The sequence below is a fragment of the Pan troglodytes genome, chromosome 19, assembly GCF_028858775.2.
Source record: "Pan troglodytes isolate AG18354 chromosome 19, NHGRI_mPanTro3-v2.0_pri, whole genome shotgun sequence".
NCBI lineage: Eukaryota > Metazoa > Chordata > Mammalia > Primates > Hominidae > Pan > Pan troglodytes.
The window spans coordinates 94,660,205-94,675,283 of record NC_072417.2 but is presented as its reverse complement, the minus strand read 5'-3'; the positions used below and the strand labels follow the sequence as shown (position 1 = coordinate 94,675,283).

Here is a 15,079-nt window from a genome sequence, read left to right as displayed (position 1 = left end):
CTCCTGTCCTCAGCAACACCAAATCCTGGCCTCAGCGCTGGGACTTCCAGTGTGCGGAGAATGTTGCATGAAGGAAGGTCAGAGACTCTCGCTGGGCTGCAGAGAGGTCCTAGGAGTGGCGCCGCTGGGGAGGGCGTGCCTCTCGGGTCCACTGTGAAATGGCCTGTTTCTATACAGCCAGGTGCTGCCCACCTACGACAGCCTGGATGAGCCGTCAGTGAAAACCATGAGTTCCATATTTGCTTCCTCCCTCAATGTGGTCACCACCTTCTACGTCATGGTAAGAGCCTTGCCACGCCCTCTCCGCACCTGTGTCATGCCAGCATGACGTGCCGTGGTGCCCCGTGGGACTGCCACAGGCATGGCCCTGGCCCTGTGTGCTGCTGGGTTTTTCTCTCTGTTCCCATCCCAGTGTCTGGAGGCTGCGCGGGGACCTGGCGCAGCTCCATCAGCTTCCATCATTCCAGGACCAGACCTGTGAGCCTGGGTCCACCCTGGGCCAGGAAGCTCTCCTGACCTGAGGAGCTGGGCACCAGGGCTGCTCCCAGAACCCTTTATCTGAGCCACTCTTACTCTCTCTCCAAGACCTCTGTTAATTCTCTGTAGAAATGGGCATGTTCCGGCCGGGCGCAGTTGCTCACACCTATAATCCCAGCACTTTGGGAGGCCGAGGTGGGCAGATCATGAGGTCAGGAGTTCAAGACCAGCCTGGCCAACATGGTGAAACCCTGTCTCTACTAAAAATACAAAAATTAGCTGGGCATGTTGGCACGTGCGTGTAAACCTAGCTACTCGGGAGGCTGAGGCAGGAGAATTGCTTGAACCAGGACCGGGGAGGTGGAGGTACGCTGAGGCCAAGGTCGCACCACTGCACTCCAGCCTGGTCTACAGAGGGAGACCCCGTCTCAAAAAAAAAAAAAAAAAAGAAAGAAAAGGAAAGAAATGGGCATGTTCTTACAGAAACTAGAGATTTTTAGAAGGAGGAGGCGAAATGGTGCCTTGCCCCTGGAAGGCCATCTCTTGTAGAAGCTTCATTATGAAGTGGATTGAAGGCCATTCTGGGGGGCAGGGCACAGGTCCCCCCCCTGCCCTGCCCACTGTGACAGGTGCCACTCGACTAGGATGTCTGTCTGCCACGTTGCCATTTCTTATTCTCCAACAGGTGGGGTTTTTCGGCTACGTCAGCTTCACCGAGGCCACGGCCGGCAACGTGCTCATGCACTTTCCCTCCAACCTGGTGACGGAGATGCTCCGTGTGGGCTTCATGATGTCGGTGGCTGTGGGCTTCCCCATGATGATCCTGCCATGCAGGCAGGCCCTGAGCACGCTGCTGTGTGAGCAGCAGGTAAGACCCTCGGGGCGCTCTCCGGATCGTAATAGCACAGGTCAGGCTCGCTTCCCATAAGCCCCCAGCTGTCCCGAACCAGAGATATAGCAGGAAAGTGGGGATTTGCGTCAGAGGAGTCCCGGGAGGGCGGAAGTTGGGGGAGCCTAGAGGAGCCAGATTGATGGGCAGGAGCTGATAATGGCCAGAGTCTGGAGATGGGCACATGGTGTTCACTGCACAGTTCTCTTGACTTTTGTGTAACTTTGAAAAATTTTAACAATATAGCAGATTTTTGAACCATAAGAGAGGCTGAGTTTGATGTAGGCCATATTGGTGGTGCCTGTGGTCCCAGCTCCTCAGGAGGCTGAGGCGAGGTTGTGTGAGTCCAGGAGGTTGAGGCTGAGTGTGAATGCATCACTACACTCCAGCTGGGGCAACAGAGCAAGACCCTGTCTTTAAACACATTTTAAAAATAGGCTGGATATGGTGGCTCACACCTGTAATCCCAGCACTTTGGGAGGGCGAGGTGGGAGGATTGCTTAAGCCCAGGAGTTTGAAACTAGCCTGGGCAACATCACTTGACTCCATCTTTACAAAAAATTAACAAAAATTAGCCACGCATGGCAGCGCATGCCTGTAGTCCTAGTGACTCGGGAGGCTGAGGCAGGAGGATCGCTTGAACCAAGAGTTCAAGGCTGCAGTGGGACATGACCGCTCCACCATACTCCAGCCTGGGCTACAAAGTGAGACCCTGTCTCTAAAAGAGAAAGAAAAATAAAAAGTGAGGCTGGGTTTTTTCACTGTAACATATGTAGGCCAGGCAGCTACTTAGTTCTTTCTAAGAAACTTTCAGCTGTAGGAGTTGAAACCAGAGGGCTGTCCTGGTTCTCTCCTTGTGGCAGAGTGAACCATGAAAGGCCCGCTGCGCTGTCTTTCGCCCCGAGCATGGGGCTGTCCTGGTTCTCTCCTTGCGGCAGAGTGAACCATGAAAGGCCCGCTGTGCTGTCTTGCGCTCCGAGCATGGGGGTGCAGACGCCACTCTGCAGTGCTGGAGGAGCCCTGCCCCATCCAGGTTCCCCTCCTGCCTCCCCTTGGGAGCTCTGCCCGGTGGCCCATCCATCTTCTGTCCTGCAGCCTGAGATCTGTGAGCCTGGTATGTCCCGTCAGCTGGAACTCCTGGTGGCTAGAGGCACACGTTCCTCTTGAACTGTTTCAGCCAAGGCGGGTTGAGTGGTCTCAGAGAATCCAGGGGAGAGTGCAGCAGCCACATTGGGGGCGGTGGGTCTCCCTGGGCCTTGGGAACATTAGCATTGGCTCACTGTCCATGTGGCCAGGTGTGCGGTCACCACAGCCTCCTGCAGACTTCCACCAGCCACGTGCCTCTGGCTTCGCAGCAGAGGCCAAGCACCAAAGACTGGGTGCCTCCCCAATGTGTTAGTGCTCCTCTCTTCTGCAGAGTTCAGGCACCTGGGCACGGGTGAGGCAGGATCGAGGAGGCAAGGCCAGAGCCCGTCATATGGCCGTGGGGTCCCTCCGCGCATCCGGCCAGGCCAACTTCCAGTGTTTGATGTTTTGTACCTGAGCAGCATCTGTATTTCTGTACATGACCCATTTTTATCTTGTTAAAAAATTGACAATGGCGTTAAATGTATTGTGACTCAAGTGGGAAAGCTTACGCAATCCCCTTCATCCCAAGGTGGACCTGGCTGTTTCCTCCATCAGCGCCCGTGGCTTCTCCTTTCCTGGAGGTGCGGCTGCGGCCATGCCACCTGCTTTCTTGTCTTCGGCCCATGTGCCGTGAGCGTTTCTCCACGGTCCCTACAAGCCTGCAGGGGCTCTGCTTCCTTGCTTCTCCACCTGTTGCAGGGGCCTGGGTGCACTGCACCTTCACCCTTGACCTCTCGTGGCTAACCATCTCACGACAGTCTTCGTGCTAAAGTCCCCTCTCCCCTTCTCTGGGTCTATGTCATAGGTAAAGTTCTAGGACCGGGACTCTTGTGTGATGGACCTAACCCGCCACCTCCATGGCCTGTATACAAATTACCGCCCTGAGGCCGATAGGAAATTCTGGCTCCGTCTTCCACAGTCCATCCAATGTAAAAGTCCATTCTGAAAATGGCATGCTTCAAAACTAGTTCTAGAAAGTTCTGCAGTTGTTTCCTAGCCCAGGGAGAGTCATCACGGCCAGTCCGTCCTGTGTGTTAACTTATTTGGTCCTTACCACGGCTGGATGAGGAGATGCTTCTGTTGACAGATGAGGAAACTGAGGCACCGATGTTAAGTCATTTGCCTAGGGGCACACAGCTGGGGCTGGTGAGTGGCAGAGCAAGGATTTGAGCCAGGTGGTCTGGCTCCTGTGTCCTGTACTAGAGACCACAGCTGGGGGCCCTGGGGCAGGTGGGGTCTGAGGCCATCCGTCCTTGGCTCTGCCGCCTCCTCCGGAATGAATGGCCCTGGCATCCCGGTGCAGATCAGTAGAGTCCTGGCTGCACCCTGGGGCCAAAACAGGCACTTGAAATTAGGGCCTCATTGTGCCCTTCTCTCTTCTTCTTCCTGGACTTTGAAATTGCTCACTGCTTGTTGCACATCTGCTGGAGATAACACGGCCATGTGTGCGTGAGCATGTGCGTGTGTTTGGGGGGTTCTGCCTGCACCCTGAAACCTGTGGGCCAGGAGAGGCCTGGGGCATTCGGCAGGAGCGGCGCTGTGCAGCCTGTGTTTTGCTCGCCATACTTCCTGGCACTTAAAAAACTCTCGTGGTATTGCTCTAAAAGCAAAAAGGAAAACGGAAGGACTCGATACTCGCATTTCAAAAGGAGGTTGTAAAATGTACGGTCTGTGCCTGGGGTGAGAAGCCCTCGTGCCTTCCTGGCATGCTGCAGGTTCCCGTTCAAGTTGCTCAGCCAGATCTGATTGTGCTGGTCAGGCTCACCTGCCAGGTGAGTGCGCGGCCGGCCTCACGTGGAGATGTGCCTGGTGTGCCTGGCAGAGCCCTTTCAGGCTTTGCTTTCTAGGAGAGTGGTGGAGGAAATCAGTCATTTCAAAACCTTTTTTTTTTTCTTTTGTACAGCAAAAAGATGGCACCTTTGCAGCAGGGGGCTACATGCCCCCTCTCCGGTTTAAAGCACTTACCCTCTCTGTGGTGTTTGGAACCATGGTCGGTGGCATCCTTATCCCCAACGGTAAGGCGGGAGGGCTGCCCTATTGCCGGGGAGTGGGACCCGGGGGCTTCAGCATCAACCAAGACCTGCACAGTTACGAGACCTGCACAGAGACCGTCTTCTCTGGTCTCTTAAAAAAGTCTAGAGACTTTGTCAGTTTTTCTCTGGCCCACAGAGAAAGGCAGGGGATAAAATCTGGCAACTTGAGCCGGGTGCGGTGGCTCACACCTGTAATCCCAGCACTTTGGGAGGTTGAGGTGGGTGGATCACCTGAGGTTGGGAGTTCAAGACCAGCCTGACCAATGTGGAGAAACCCTGTCTCTACTAAAAATACAAAATTAGCAGGGCGTCGTGGTGCATGCCTGTAATCCCAGCTACTTGGGAGGCTGAGGCAAAAGAATCACTTGAACCCGGGAGGAGGAGGTTGCAGTGAGCCAAGATTGCGCCATTGCACTCCAGGCTGGGCAACAAGAGAGAAACTTCGTCTCAAAAAAAAAAAAATCTGGCAGCTTGCTGGGCGCAGTGGCTCACGCCTGTAATCCCCGCACTTTGGGAGGCCAAGGCGGGCGGATCACGAGGTCAGGAGATCGAGACCATCCTGGCTAACACGGTGAAACCCCGTCTCTACTAAAAATACAAAAAAATTAGCCGGGCGTGGTGGCGGGTGCCTGTAGTCCCAGCTACTTGGGAGGCTGAGGCAGGAGAATGGTGTGAACCCGGGAGGCGAAGCTTGCAGTGAGCTGAGATCACTCCACTACACTCCAGCCAAAAAAAAAAAAAAAAAAATCTGTCAGCTTGATGGAACAGGAGGCACCCATTGACACCTGGGCAGAGAGAGACTGCAGTGCCGGGACACAGGCTCAGTTTGTAGAACCAACTATTCTAGAACAGCGCATGCTGTCCTGTTGATTCTTTTGACTTCTGATTTTGGTGATGCATTACCAAGGGAAGCGTTGAAGGCTCTGAACATATTTATGTTACCCAAATGCACCCACTCCCTAGCAGACAAGACAGAGCTCATTGTCATCAGATCCACAGCGGAACTCGCACGCGCACTCCCCAGGGAACAGCCCTAGAGGTGATCTGTCTGGGCTCCTGGCAGGGGCTGCAGCCGGGCAGCACCCGCCAGGCCCTGGCCTCTACACCTGCCCTAGGATAGGTCCTGCCTTCCTAGGGCCACTCATGGAGCAGCAGGCAGGAGAGGCGGCGCAGGAGCCGTGCCATGCGCAGCCAGCATCTGGTTTCGGCAGGAGGTCCCTAGTGTCTGACTCTTTAAAGATGAACCATCAGAGAATTCACCCCGGGGCCTAAATGCACTGTTGGAGGAATCAGCCGCGGTTGTCAGGCTTTCTGGGCACAGAGGGCGTCTCTGCTCCCGGCTCACGCCTAGACGGCATTTCCTTCAATGCTGGCTTGCTCACCTGTGTGCAGGGCAAAAGCTCAGGTCCCCTCCTTGCCAGAGCCCTTCCCCACTCATCCCTTCCTGTCACTTCTCCAACCTAGTGGAGACCATCCTGGGCCTCACGGGAGCGACCATGGGAAGCCTCATCTGCTTCATCTGCCCGGCGCTGATCTACAAGAAAATCCACAAGAACGCACTTTCCTCCCAGGTGCGTGCTGCTCGTGGGGTGGCCTGGACGAGGGCTGATGGGTCTGGCTGGGGAGAGGTGGAGGCGGGAGGAAGCCCCTGGTTCAGCGTTTTCAGATGGGTTCTGTCAAGAAACTTAAAACCCACAAAAGGGACTTGGTCCAGTCAGCCTGGGGAACCCTGGGTTCACCATGACGCATGGTCTTTGCCCAGCAGGGCCACACTAAGCTGCTCAAGCTGTGCATCGGGTTTTCCTGAGAGCCGACTTAGCTGAGTCGTAAGCGCTTTCCCCATGGTGTTTCTGCGGTGCCTGATTGCCCATGGACCTGCTGCCACCTCTGAGTCCCCTCCCCAGCCGCCCACCCCTGAGGCCACCACCCACCGTTGTTCCTGGTGCGACCCTCCCACGGAGATGTGCGTGCTTGTGGGTTTTTCTTTAACTGTAACACAGCTTCCTGCTGCTTTTGCTCAAAACCCTGTGCAGGTCAGGTTGCTCCACAGCCGTGGGCACAGAGCTGCCTCGCTATTTTTAGCCGTTTCATGGGTTCCGTGGTAGGAAGATTCCATAATCCCAGTCTCCGAAGGACTCACCTCTCCAGTCTTGCTATTGCAGACAGAATCGCGATGAATATCTGTGTTCATGAGCATGTCGACGTATTTGAGCACGCGTCTGTAGGAAGCCTTCTAGAAATGGAATCCTGTGTCAGGGGTGTGAGCATCTGTAAATGTGGTGGCTCTACCCAAAGTGCCTGCAGCGTCACTCCCAGCCAGGCTCAAGGCCTCTGTCCCTGCACCCAGGACCTTCCAGGCTTCATCATTATTGGCCTCTCTGGCGGGAACTTGAGTGTCTTTTCATGGGTTTAGAAGCCACTTGCGTTTCTTTTTCTGTGAACTGCTTGTGTTCTTTGCTCACTTTTTATGGAGTTGTTGAGCTTTTTCTTACTGGAATATATTGATATATTTTTTTTTTCTTTTGAGACAGAGTTTCACTCTTGTTGCCCAAGCTGGGGTGCAGTGGCGCAGTCTCGGCTTACTGCAACCTCCGCCTCCCAGGTTCAAGTGATTCTCCTGCCTCAGCCTCCTGAGTAGCCACCACGCTGGGCTAATTTTGTATTTTTAGTGAGACGGGGTTTCTCCGTGTTGGTCACGCTGGTCTTGAACTCTTGACCTCAGGTGATCCACCCGCCTCCACCTCCCAAAGTGCTGTGATTACAGGTGTGAGCCAACGCGCCTGGCCTCAACCTGATAAGTTTTTACAAAGTGAACCACGTGGAACCACCATCCAGAGCAGACATAGGACATCCCGGCACCCCAGAGCTCCCTATGGATGCCTCACTGTCATCCACCCCCACCCCAAAGGTCCTCCAGCATTCTGGAATGATCTTGCCTTGTCTTCAAGTTGCGGTAAATAGATTCTTACAGTGTACATTAGAATACACGTCCACGTGTGTCAGCCACTTCTTCAGCATCTTGGCTCAGGTCCACTGCAACTTCTGCCTCCTGGGTTCAAGCAATTCTCCTGCCTCAGCCTCCTGAGTAGCTGGGATTCCAGGTGTGTGCCACCACACCCAGCTAATTTTTGTACTTTTAGTAGAGACAGGGTTTTACCATGTTGGTCAGGCTGGTCTCAAATCCTGACCTCAAATAATCCACCCGCCTCAGCCTCCCAAAGTGCTGGGATTATAGACGTGAGCCACTACACCCAGCCCCTTATGGATTTTTTAATCATCTTGTTTATGAGTTGTGAGAAAGGTATGATAATTCCTACTGTAACTGCAGATTTGTTTATTTTTCCTTTTAGTTCCATCACTTTTTGCTTTTTAGTTTGAAGCCATGTTATTAGGAGCAGACAGATTGAAGTTGGTTATATCTCCTTGTTGAATTGTCTTTTATCGTGTTAAATACTCCTTTTTATCATTGGAAATACTTTTCTCCTTAAAGTTGGCTTTGTAGCTAACTTAGTTCTGCTTTGGGTTTGTATTTGCACAGGATAGCTTGTTTCATCCCTTTTCTTTTGATTTCTCTAGTCCATTATATTCATGGTATGTCTCTTATAACAGCACGCAGTTGAATTTTGTCTTGTTCTTATTCAGTCTGTGAATGGGAGTATTTAAGACTATTTACAGTTAATATAATAACTGATTTTTGAGGGAAAACTTTCAACTTATGTCCTATTATTTGTCTCATATGTCCTTTTTCTGTTTTTGCTTTTACTTTCTTTGGATCAATCAAACATTTTAAATATTTACTCTTCTTTTAGCTTGTTGGTACATTTCTATTCTTCTAATGATTATACTACGCAGTTGATATCAACCCTTATTTAAAACTCCACAAGACGTTGTTATTGTTGTTTCAAATAGTAATTATTGAGCCAGGCGTGGTGGCTCACTCCTGTAATCCCAGCACTTTGGGAGGCTGAGGCAGGAGACTCACTTGAACCTGGGAGGTGGAGGTTGCAGTGAGCCGAGATAGCACCACTGCACTCCAGCCTGGGCAACAGAGCAAGAGACTCCGTCTCAAAAAAAAAGAAAAAAAAGAAGAAGAAAAAGAAAAAAGTATTGATATTGATTCTTTGTGGCTTCTTGTGTTTTTGTCCTGGGGTCTTGTTTTCTAGTGTGCCTGGTATTTTGCAGATGTTGTGTTTGAGAAATCGTAGAAGTTCTGGGTGACATTGTCATTCATTCATCATACAGGGGATAGGCAGAAGGCCTGTGTCCCATTGAGGCAAATGTGTTTTCAGTTGGCCTTGTTCCTAGGGTACAGCCCTTCTGGGGTCTCAGCTGGGCAGTGACACCCTCAAATGGTGAATCTTCTGCTTGGCGTTCATCTTCTGCTTGGCGTTCATCATCTTGCTGGCTCCTCTCTGCCTAGCTGATAGCTGGCAAGTGCTTTGGGGGAGATTTTTGCACACAGAATGTGGAGTGGCGTCCTTCTCCGAGGTTTCCTTCTCTCCCTTGAGCTCTGGCTGCTGGAGCGCCCTCATTCTTGCTTCTCGGTGCCCAGCCCTGTGAGTGTGCCCAGGCTCTAGCTGTTGTGCTCTCTTGTCTTGTCTGCTTAGTCCCAATGATCGATGAGTCTCCAAGGGCAACAGGCTTGACCTCTCTGTGACTAAGGGCTTTTCTCTGTCCTCTGGGATCTGGACCTCTCAAGTCTGAGCTGACAGAGTTGTTTACCAGTGTCTTTGGTTGGGTGTTTTTATTGTTTTTATCCAGCTTTTACCATTGTTTTAAATAGGAAGACCAGTTTGATACCAGCTATTATGCCATAGCTTGATGAGGAAGTTTCTTGGTGAGTTTTAGGAGCTTAAGATAGCATGAGAGCCTCAGCCTCTGCCCATCAGATGGCACATGTCCTGCTATGCCAGGTCCCATGTTTTAGTCCATTGGGCTTCCTTAGAAAAAACATCTGTTCTGTGAGTTAGCAGGAGAAAGAAGGAAAGAAAGAAGGGAGGGAGGGAGGAAGGAAGGAAGGAAAGAAAGAGTCATAGTTAGAATTTCCACACTCCAGTATTATTTTAAAATAATTCCTCCCTCATTTTTTTAGTACTTTAATGACTTCTTTTTTTAATTTAAATCTTTGATCCACCTGTATTTTATTTTGGTGTAAGAAACAAAGTATGTATCCTCAGTTTATTTCTAGATGGTTCCCTAGTCGTCAGACATGATTTATTGAATAATCCATCACTGATGGGAAATGTTAGTGCTATTGTAGATTAAATTCTTATATGTATTTGGGCCTAACTTGGGACCTGTGTTTTACTTTATTGGCTGGTCTGCCCTTCTGTACTGTGTTAGTTGCGTGTTAGTTGCATGTTAGTTGCGTGTTAGTTGCCACACCCTGGTAACACTCACGGAGTTGTGACTTGTTGCTCTTGGAACACTTTAATTCTCATCTCGCCTCTTGGCTGTTAATAATACATTTTCTGCATAGTCTTTGTTTTATTTTCTGTATGAATGTTGGAATCAGCCCATCTGACTCTAACAAAAAATTAGTCCTGCTTTTTATTTTTTGGTCTAACTGGGCTTATTGAAACTATAGATTAACTTGGGAATTGCCGTCTTTACACTGTAGCTGATGTGCAGATGTCCTTGCGAACTCTCCTGCTCAGCAGGAAGGCACTGCATTTGGCTTATCCAGACCTCACTGTAGGTCCTTCGTCCCCATCTGTTTCCCAGGCGGCTGTTGGCTGCACTGCATGCTATCCTGGGATCTCTTTTCCCGCTGGATTTTCTTTTTTTTTCTCTTTTTTTTTTTTTTGAGATGGAGTCTCGCTCTGTCGCCCAGGCTGGAGTGCAGTGGCACGATCTCTGCTCACTGCAAGCCCCACCTCCTGGGTTCACAGCATTCTCCTGCCTCAGTCTCTTGAATAGCTGGGACTACAGGCGCCTGCCACCACACCCGGCTAATTTTTTGTATTTTTAGTAGAGACGGGGTTTCACTATGTTAGCCAGGATGGTCTCGATCTCCTGACCTCATGATCCGCCCGCCTCGGCCTCCCAAAGTGCTGGGATTACAGGCGTGAGCCACCGCGTCCGGCCCTCCCCCTGGATTTTCTAAGTGGCTGTTTGTGTAAAGGGAAGCTAGAGATTTCATAGGTGACATTTTCGCCCGTTCACCTTACTGTACTCCTGCTGGATCTCTTGGCTTTTCACCTGCAGCTAATGATGATATCGCCTCCCTCTTTCCAATTGCTGCAGCGCTTCCTCCTCTCTTGCCCGTGTGTGGCGTCACACACCTGTGGCCATGGCGCTGCTGGTGTGAGTGGCTGGCGCGTCACTGACTCTGGGATGGCTTCTAGTGTTTACCCGTTAGCCCAGTGTCGGCTTTTGACTTGGTGTGTAGACATGTGTAGACACACACAGAATCGGGTGAAATAAGCATCTCTCTGTGCCTGCTTTGCCATGTCTTTTGGAAGCTAGAAAGCACACTGAATCACATTCACTGCAGTTTGGCTGTGTGTGGAGGAGACGGAGAGGTTTCTTTTTCCCTCTGACTTGGGTCTGGTGCGTCCTGTCCCCAGCACTCCTACGGCTCCGCAGTAGGTCGTGGGGCCAGTGGACCACCATGTGCCATCCGCTCAGCATGCCCTGTTTCCTTAGGTACGGAGATGTCAGCACCACAAGGCCGTACCCTGGGCCTGTGGCGCAACATCTCGGCGTGGCCACTGTCCCAGGGGCTCCGGCTGCGCCCACGGAGGGGCACAGGCCTGTGTCTGCGCCTTGGCCTGTCTGAGTACTCTCAGCGATGTGGTGCCTGTACCCAGCCCAGGGACCTCAGGAAGAGCCACAACTGGTGATATGCTGGGGTGGACAGGGAAGTGGGGACACCTGTGTAATAGGTGAATCAAGGCTGTGCTGGAGAAAGACGTGAAAAAGAAGGAATGTTCCAGCTTGTCCTCAGAAGATCAACCAGGGGACAGGAAAATAGGTCGGCCCTGAGGGAATCGAAAAGATACATTTGCCACCACATGTTTTGTTCTTTTTTTATTTTTTGAGACAGAGTCTCGCTCTGTCGCCCAGGCTGGAGTGCAGTGGCGTGATCTCAGCTCACTGCAAGCTCCGCCTCCTGGGTTCAAGTGATTGTCCAGCCTCAGCCTCCCAAGTAGCTGGGATTACAGGCGTGCGCCACCACACCTGGCTAATTTTTTGTATTTTTGGTAGAGACACGGTTTCACCATGTTGGCCAGGCTGGTCTTGAACACTCCTGACCTCAGGTGATCCACTCGCCTTGGCCTCCCAAAGTGCTGGGATTATAGGTGTGAGCCACCACGCCCGCCCTGTTTGGTTCTTTATTTTGAAAGTCAGCAAGTTGAGGGTCTCTCCAGTCCTGAGTGAGGCTGGGGCTTTGGTCCTGCTGCCCTGGAACCATGAGGGAGTGTAGCAGCAGGTGGCTTAGAAGGTGCCTGAGGGCCACTCAGAGGACAGATCCCTGGGGCGCGGGAGGCTGCCTCACGGGTGCGCCCAGAGGGCAGCAGTCCCTGAAAGGCCTGAAAGCTGGCCCCTGCTCTTGGAAGATGCAGTGAAATGCACACTGCGACTCTCAGACACGAGCCACCAGCGGGGCATCTGCTTGTAACCAGAGAGGACCCCCAAGGCCTGCTGAGGCTCGGGGCCTTGCTGGGTGGTGCCTGGATGCCAGCTGGGCTGCCCTGAGACCCAAATCGAGGTGCGTGGCGCAGAGCAGCCAGAGCCCCCACCTCCAGCTGTGCTTTTTATGGCTGAAGTGCAGAGCGTGGACTTGTGCACTTTCTACATGTGTGGAGTGAAAGTGAGTGTTTTCTCCCCTGCCCCTGGTGCTTCTCTCTGCATTTGAGTCAGCGACGCCTTGTGTGTCTGGAGGCCCTGATCACTTCTCCAGGGGAGGGTGCTACGATCCGGGCAGTGCGTGGCCCCTGGTCAGGCCCCTGGATTTTCCAAGCTCAGGTGAGACGTCTGGAGTGGGCTTGCATTCCTCCTGCTGGCCGGCTCTGCGGCTGTATTGATCTGATAGCTGCCGAAATGAAAGTCACGGGGTGCTCTGAAACCAGGTGTCTGGCACGCTGGTCCGTTGAATGACCGCGTCCTCAAAGGAAGTTCTTAGGCTGTGCAGGAAGCTGTGCTGGAAGTACAGGGCTGGAGGCTGGGCTGGGGCTCCGTGGGCTTCCCCCTGCCACTGAGGCTGGGCAGCCGCTGTGCTCCCCACAGGCCCCCCAAGTTCCCAGCCGTCCCGTCTGTGCAGAACTCCACTTACACCCTTATTCGGGATTCCGAGGGAACTACTGACCGTTCCCTTGTCTACGTCACACGTCCCGTGGTTGGATTCCCACACTCCAGTGGCAGGACAAGCACGGGGGAGCCTGGCACCCACCCTGTCCTCGGGGACTGCGGCGCCCACTCCGTGGTGTCTGTGGCCCAGTCCCCGGCAGAGTTCTCACAGCTGCCTTGGGGACTTCAGTGAATGCTGTGCTGCTTCCACATGCCCAGCGCCTGCTGCTGCTGCTGGGTCCGTGTTCCCGCCCTGGCTCTGGCACAGAAGTGAAAGGCGCTCACACACACTCCTGGCACGTGGCAGCCACAGACTGGGATTTGGTCACTGCATGCGCTGCCCCCTCATGGATGAGGCATGGACCTAAGGCGCTATCACAAGTGCCCATGCGGCCTCCTCGTTCCCACGGGTCCCCTCAAGCTGGGCAGTGCTGGTGGCTCTGCCAGGGTGTGTCTTAGAGGAAAGGCTGGGCATGTGGACTGTGGCATTGTCGGCCGGGCCAGCGGCTGCTCGTGCTCAAGGCAGTGGTCACCGGCAAGTGCCCCGCAGAGCCTGACAGCCTGAAAGTCAGCGAGCCAGGACGAGGGGTCTCAGCAAAGAGGGGATGGAGCCTTCCAGCCGGCAGGGGTGCGCCCGGGGCGTCACCATCTCAGTGTTCAGGGCTACTCTGCTGCCCTCACGCCGGGGGCTTGTCCTGAGTGGCGTTTCGCCGGCAGTAATGTGCTGTCTGGTGCATTGTGGGGGCCCAGGGATGGCTCTCCTGATGGGGACGCCGTGGGGTGGGAGGTGGCAGCAGGTGTGTACGTGGCAGCGGGCAGGGTTGGGTCTGCTTCCTGGACCCGCGTGTCTGGAATTGTCCCGCCCTTGTCCCAGCCCAAAGACTCCATGCAGGCTCCCTGTGTACGGTGACCTCAAGCCTCCACTTCTCCACGGTGTGTTTCGAGATGTTCTTGGACTTGGGGCTGAGTTCGATCCCCAGGTGCTGCCCTGGGAGGTGGCAGGTGGTGGAGGTCCCTGTGCGGCCGTTGGGGAGCCCCCCTCCCCTGCCGATCAGCTTCGCACTCAGGGCGCTCTGCAGGGCCTCGGTCGAGCGTGTTCTCCTCCCTGCGCTTGTGTCCTTTCCAAGGCTCGTCGGTCCTGGGTCTTCCTGGAAAGCTTGCTGTCTCCCAGCATGGAGTGAGTTCATGGTTTTGATTTTGCATGTGATTTTTAAGCTCAGAAAGTTGGGGGTTGAAATAAATCATTATAGTCATGGAGATGTTTCTTTGGCCTATCAGTCTCCATGGATGTTTTAGATGAGGTCCCCGTTAAAAATAACCTGACATAAAATGACCAACCAATGTCTTTATCTTTGGGTCTAAAGCGTTTGAGGCCTGGAGGAGCCGGGTCTTGCTGTGCTCCCTGGCGGACGGCAAACTCTGGGCTCCTGGGATTCCCACCTGGGGAGTCTTCTGTCCTGACCAGCCGGTGGCAAAGGTGCTTTCCCTTCCCATTTAGGTACTCTCACCAAGATCCCGTAATTAGCGTGTTGGTGTTATGGGAAGTCCAAGTAGGGAGATACATTTTTTTTTGTAGCTTCTCTGCAAGGTCATTTCTGTCCACCCTCAGCTGGAGAAATGTGAGATGCACTTAGCACGTGCCCAGTTAGAGAAATCCACCCGGGACGAGGCGAGGGTGTGCTGCCTTGCGGGGCAGGATTCCCACACTGAGAGGAGCTTCCCAGGGCTTCCAGACAACACAGTCTCCTGTCCAGGCAGCTTCCTGGTGGGTCGGGTTAAATTTCCATCCGGACCCTTTACCCCAGGTGGCCCGAGCCTGGTCTCTGCCCTGTGCTGGCTGGCAGAGGCCTCGATGGGAGGGCAGGGCCTTGAAGATGGAGGTCCAGGGGCAGCTCTGGTGCAGGAGGGGTCACAAGGGCTGTAACAGGTCCGCAAGGCCTGTCTCTGATGGCCTTTCCTTCTGGCATCAGGCCTCTAAGCCATGGCCATCCGTATCACCCACTGACTGGGCAGGCCATTCCACACCTGCTCCCTACACAGATCGGGCAGCCTCGGGAGAGTTCAGGTTTCTTCCTCTTTTTATTATCTTAAGACTGCTTTGGTCACCTTCCAGACACCACCACTGCCCTGGGACTCTTCCCTTCACTGCAAGGAAGATGTAACGTGGCTGAAGGGGCATCTACAAATGGAGGAGAACATTCGGGGCCAGGGTGGGGTAGAGCTCTGTGGGCCGTCGAGCCTGCAGGCCCCGTCCGGACCT

The 15,079-nt window shown here is 53.4% G+C and overlaps 1 protein-coding gene across 25 annotated transcripts in view; it reads left to right on the top strand.

The window, feature by feature from the left end:
* Window positions 1-15,079, top strand: part of SLC38A10 (solute carrier family 38 member 10) — a 52,900-nt gene that overhangs the window by 18,714 nt on the left and 19,107 nt on the right. For 17 of the 25 annotated variants that reach the window (XM_016933156.3, XM_063800031.1, XM_063800024.1 and 14 more), the window contains 4 exons: window positions 178-280; window positions 1,163-1,345; window positions 4,398-4,509; window positions 5,992-6,098. In XM_016933156.3, coding sequence (XP_016788645.1) covers window positions 178-280; window positions 1,163-1,345; window positions 4,398-4,509; window positions 5,992-6,098 — 505 coding nt within the window. The remainder of the gene's footprint in view (window positions 1-177; window positions 281-1,162; window positions 1,346-4,397; window positions 4,510-5,991; window positions 6,099-15,079) is intronic. The other 8 variants (XM_063800020.1, XM_054670759.2, XM_016933158.3 and 5 more) reach the window with 1 other exon arrangement.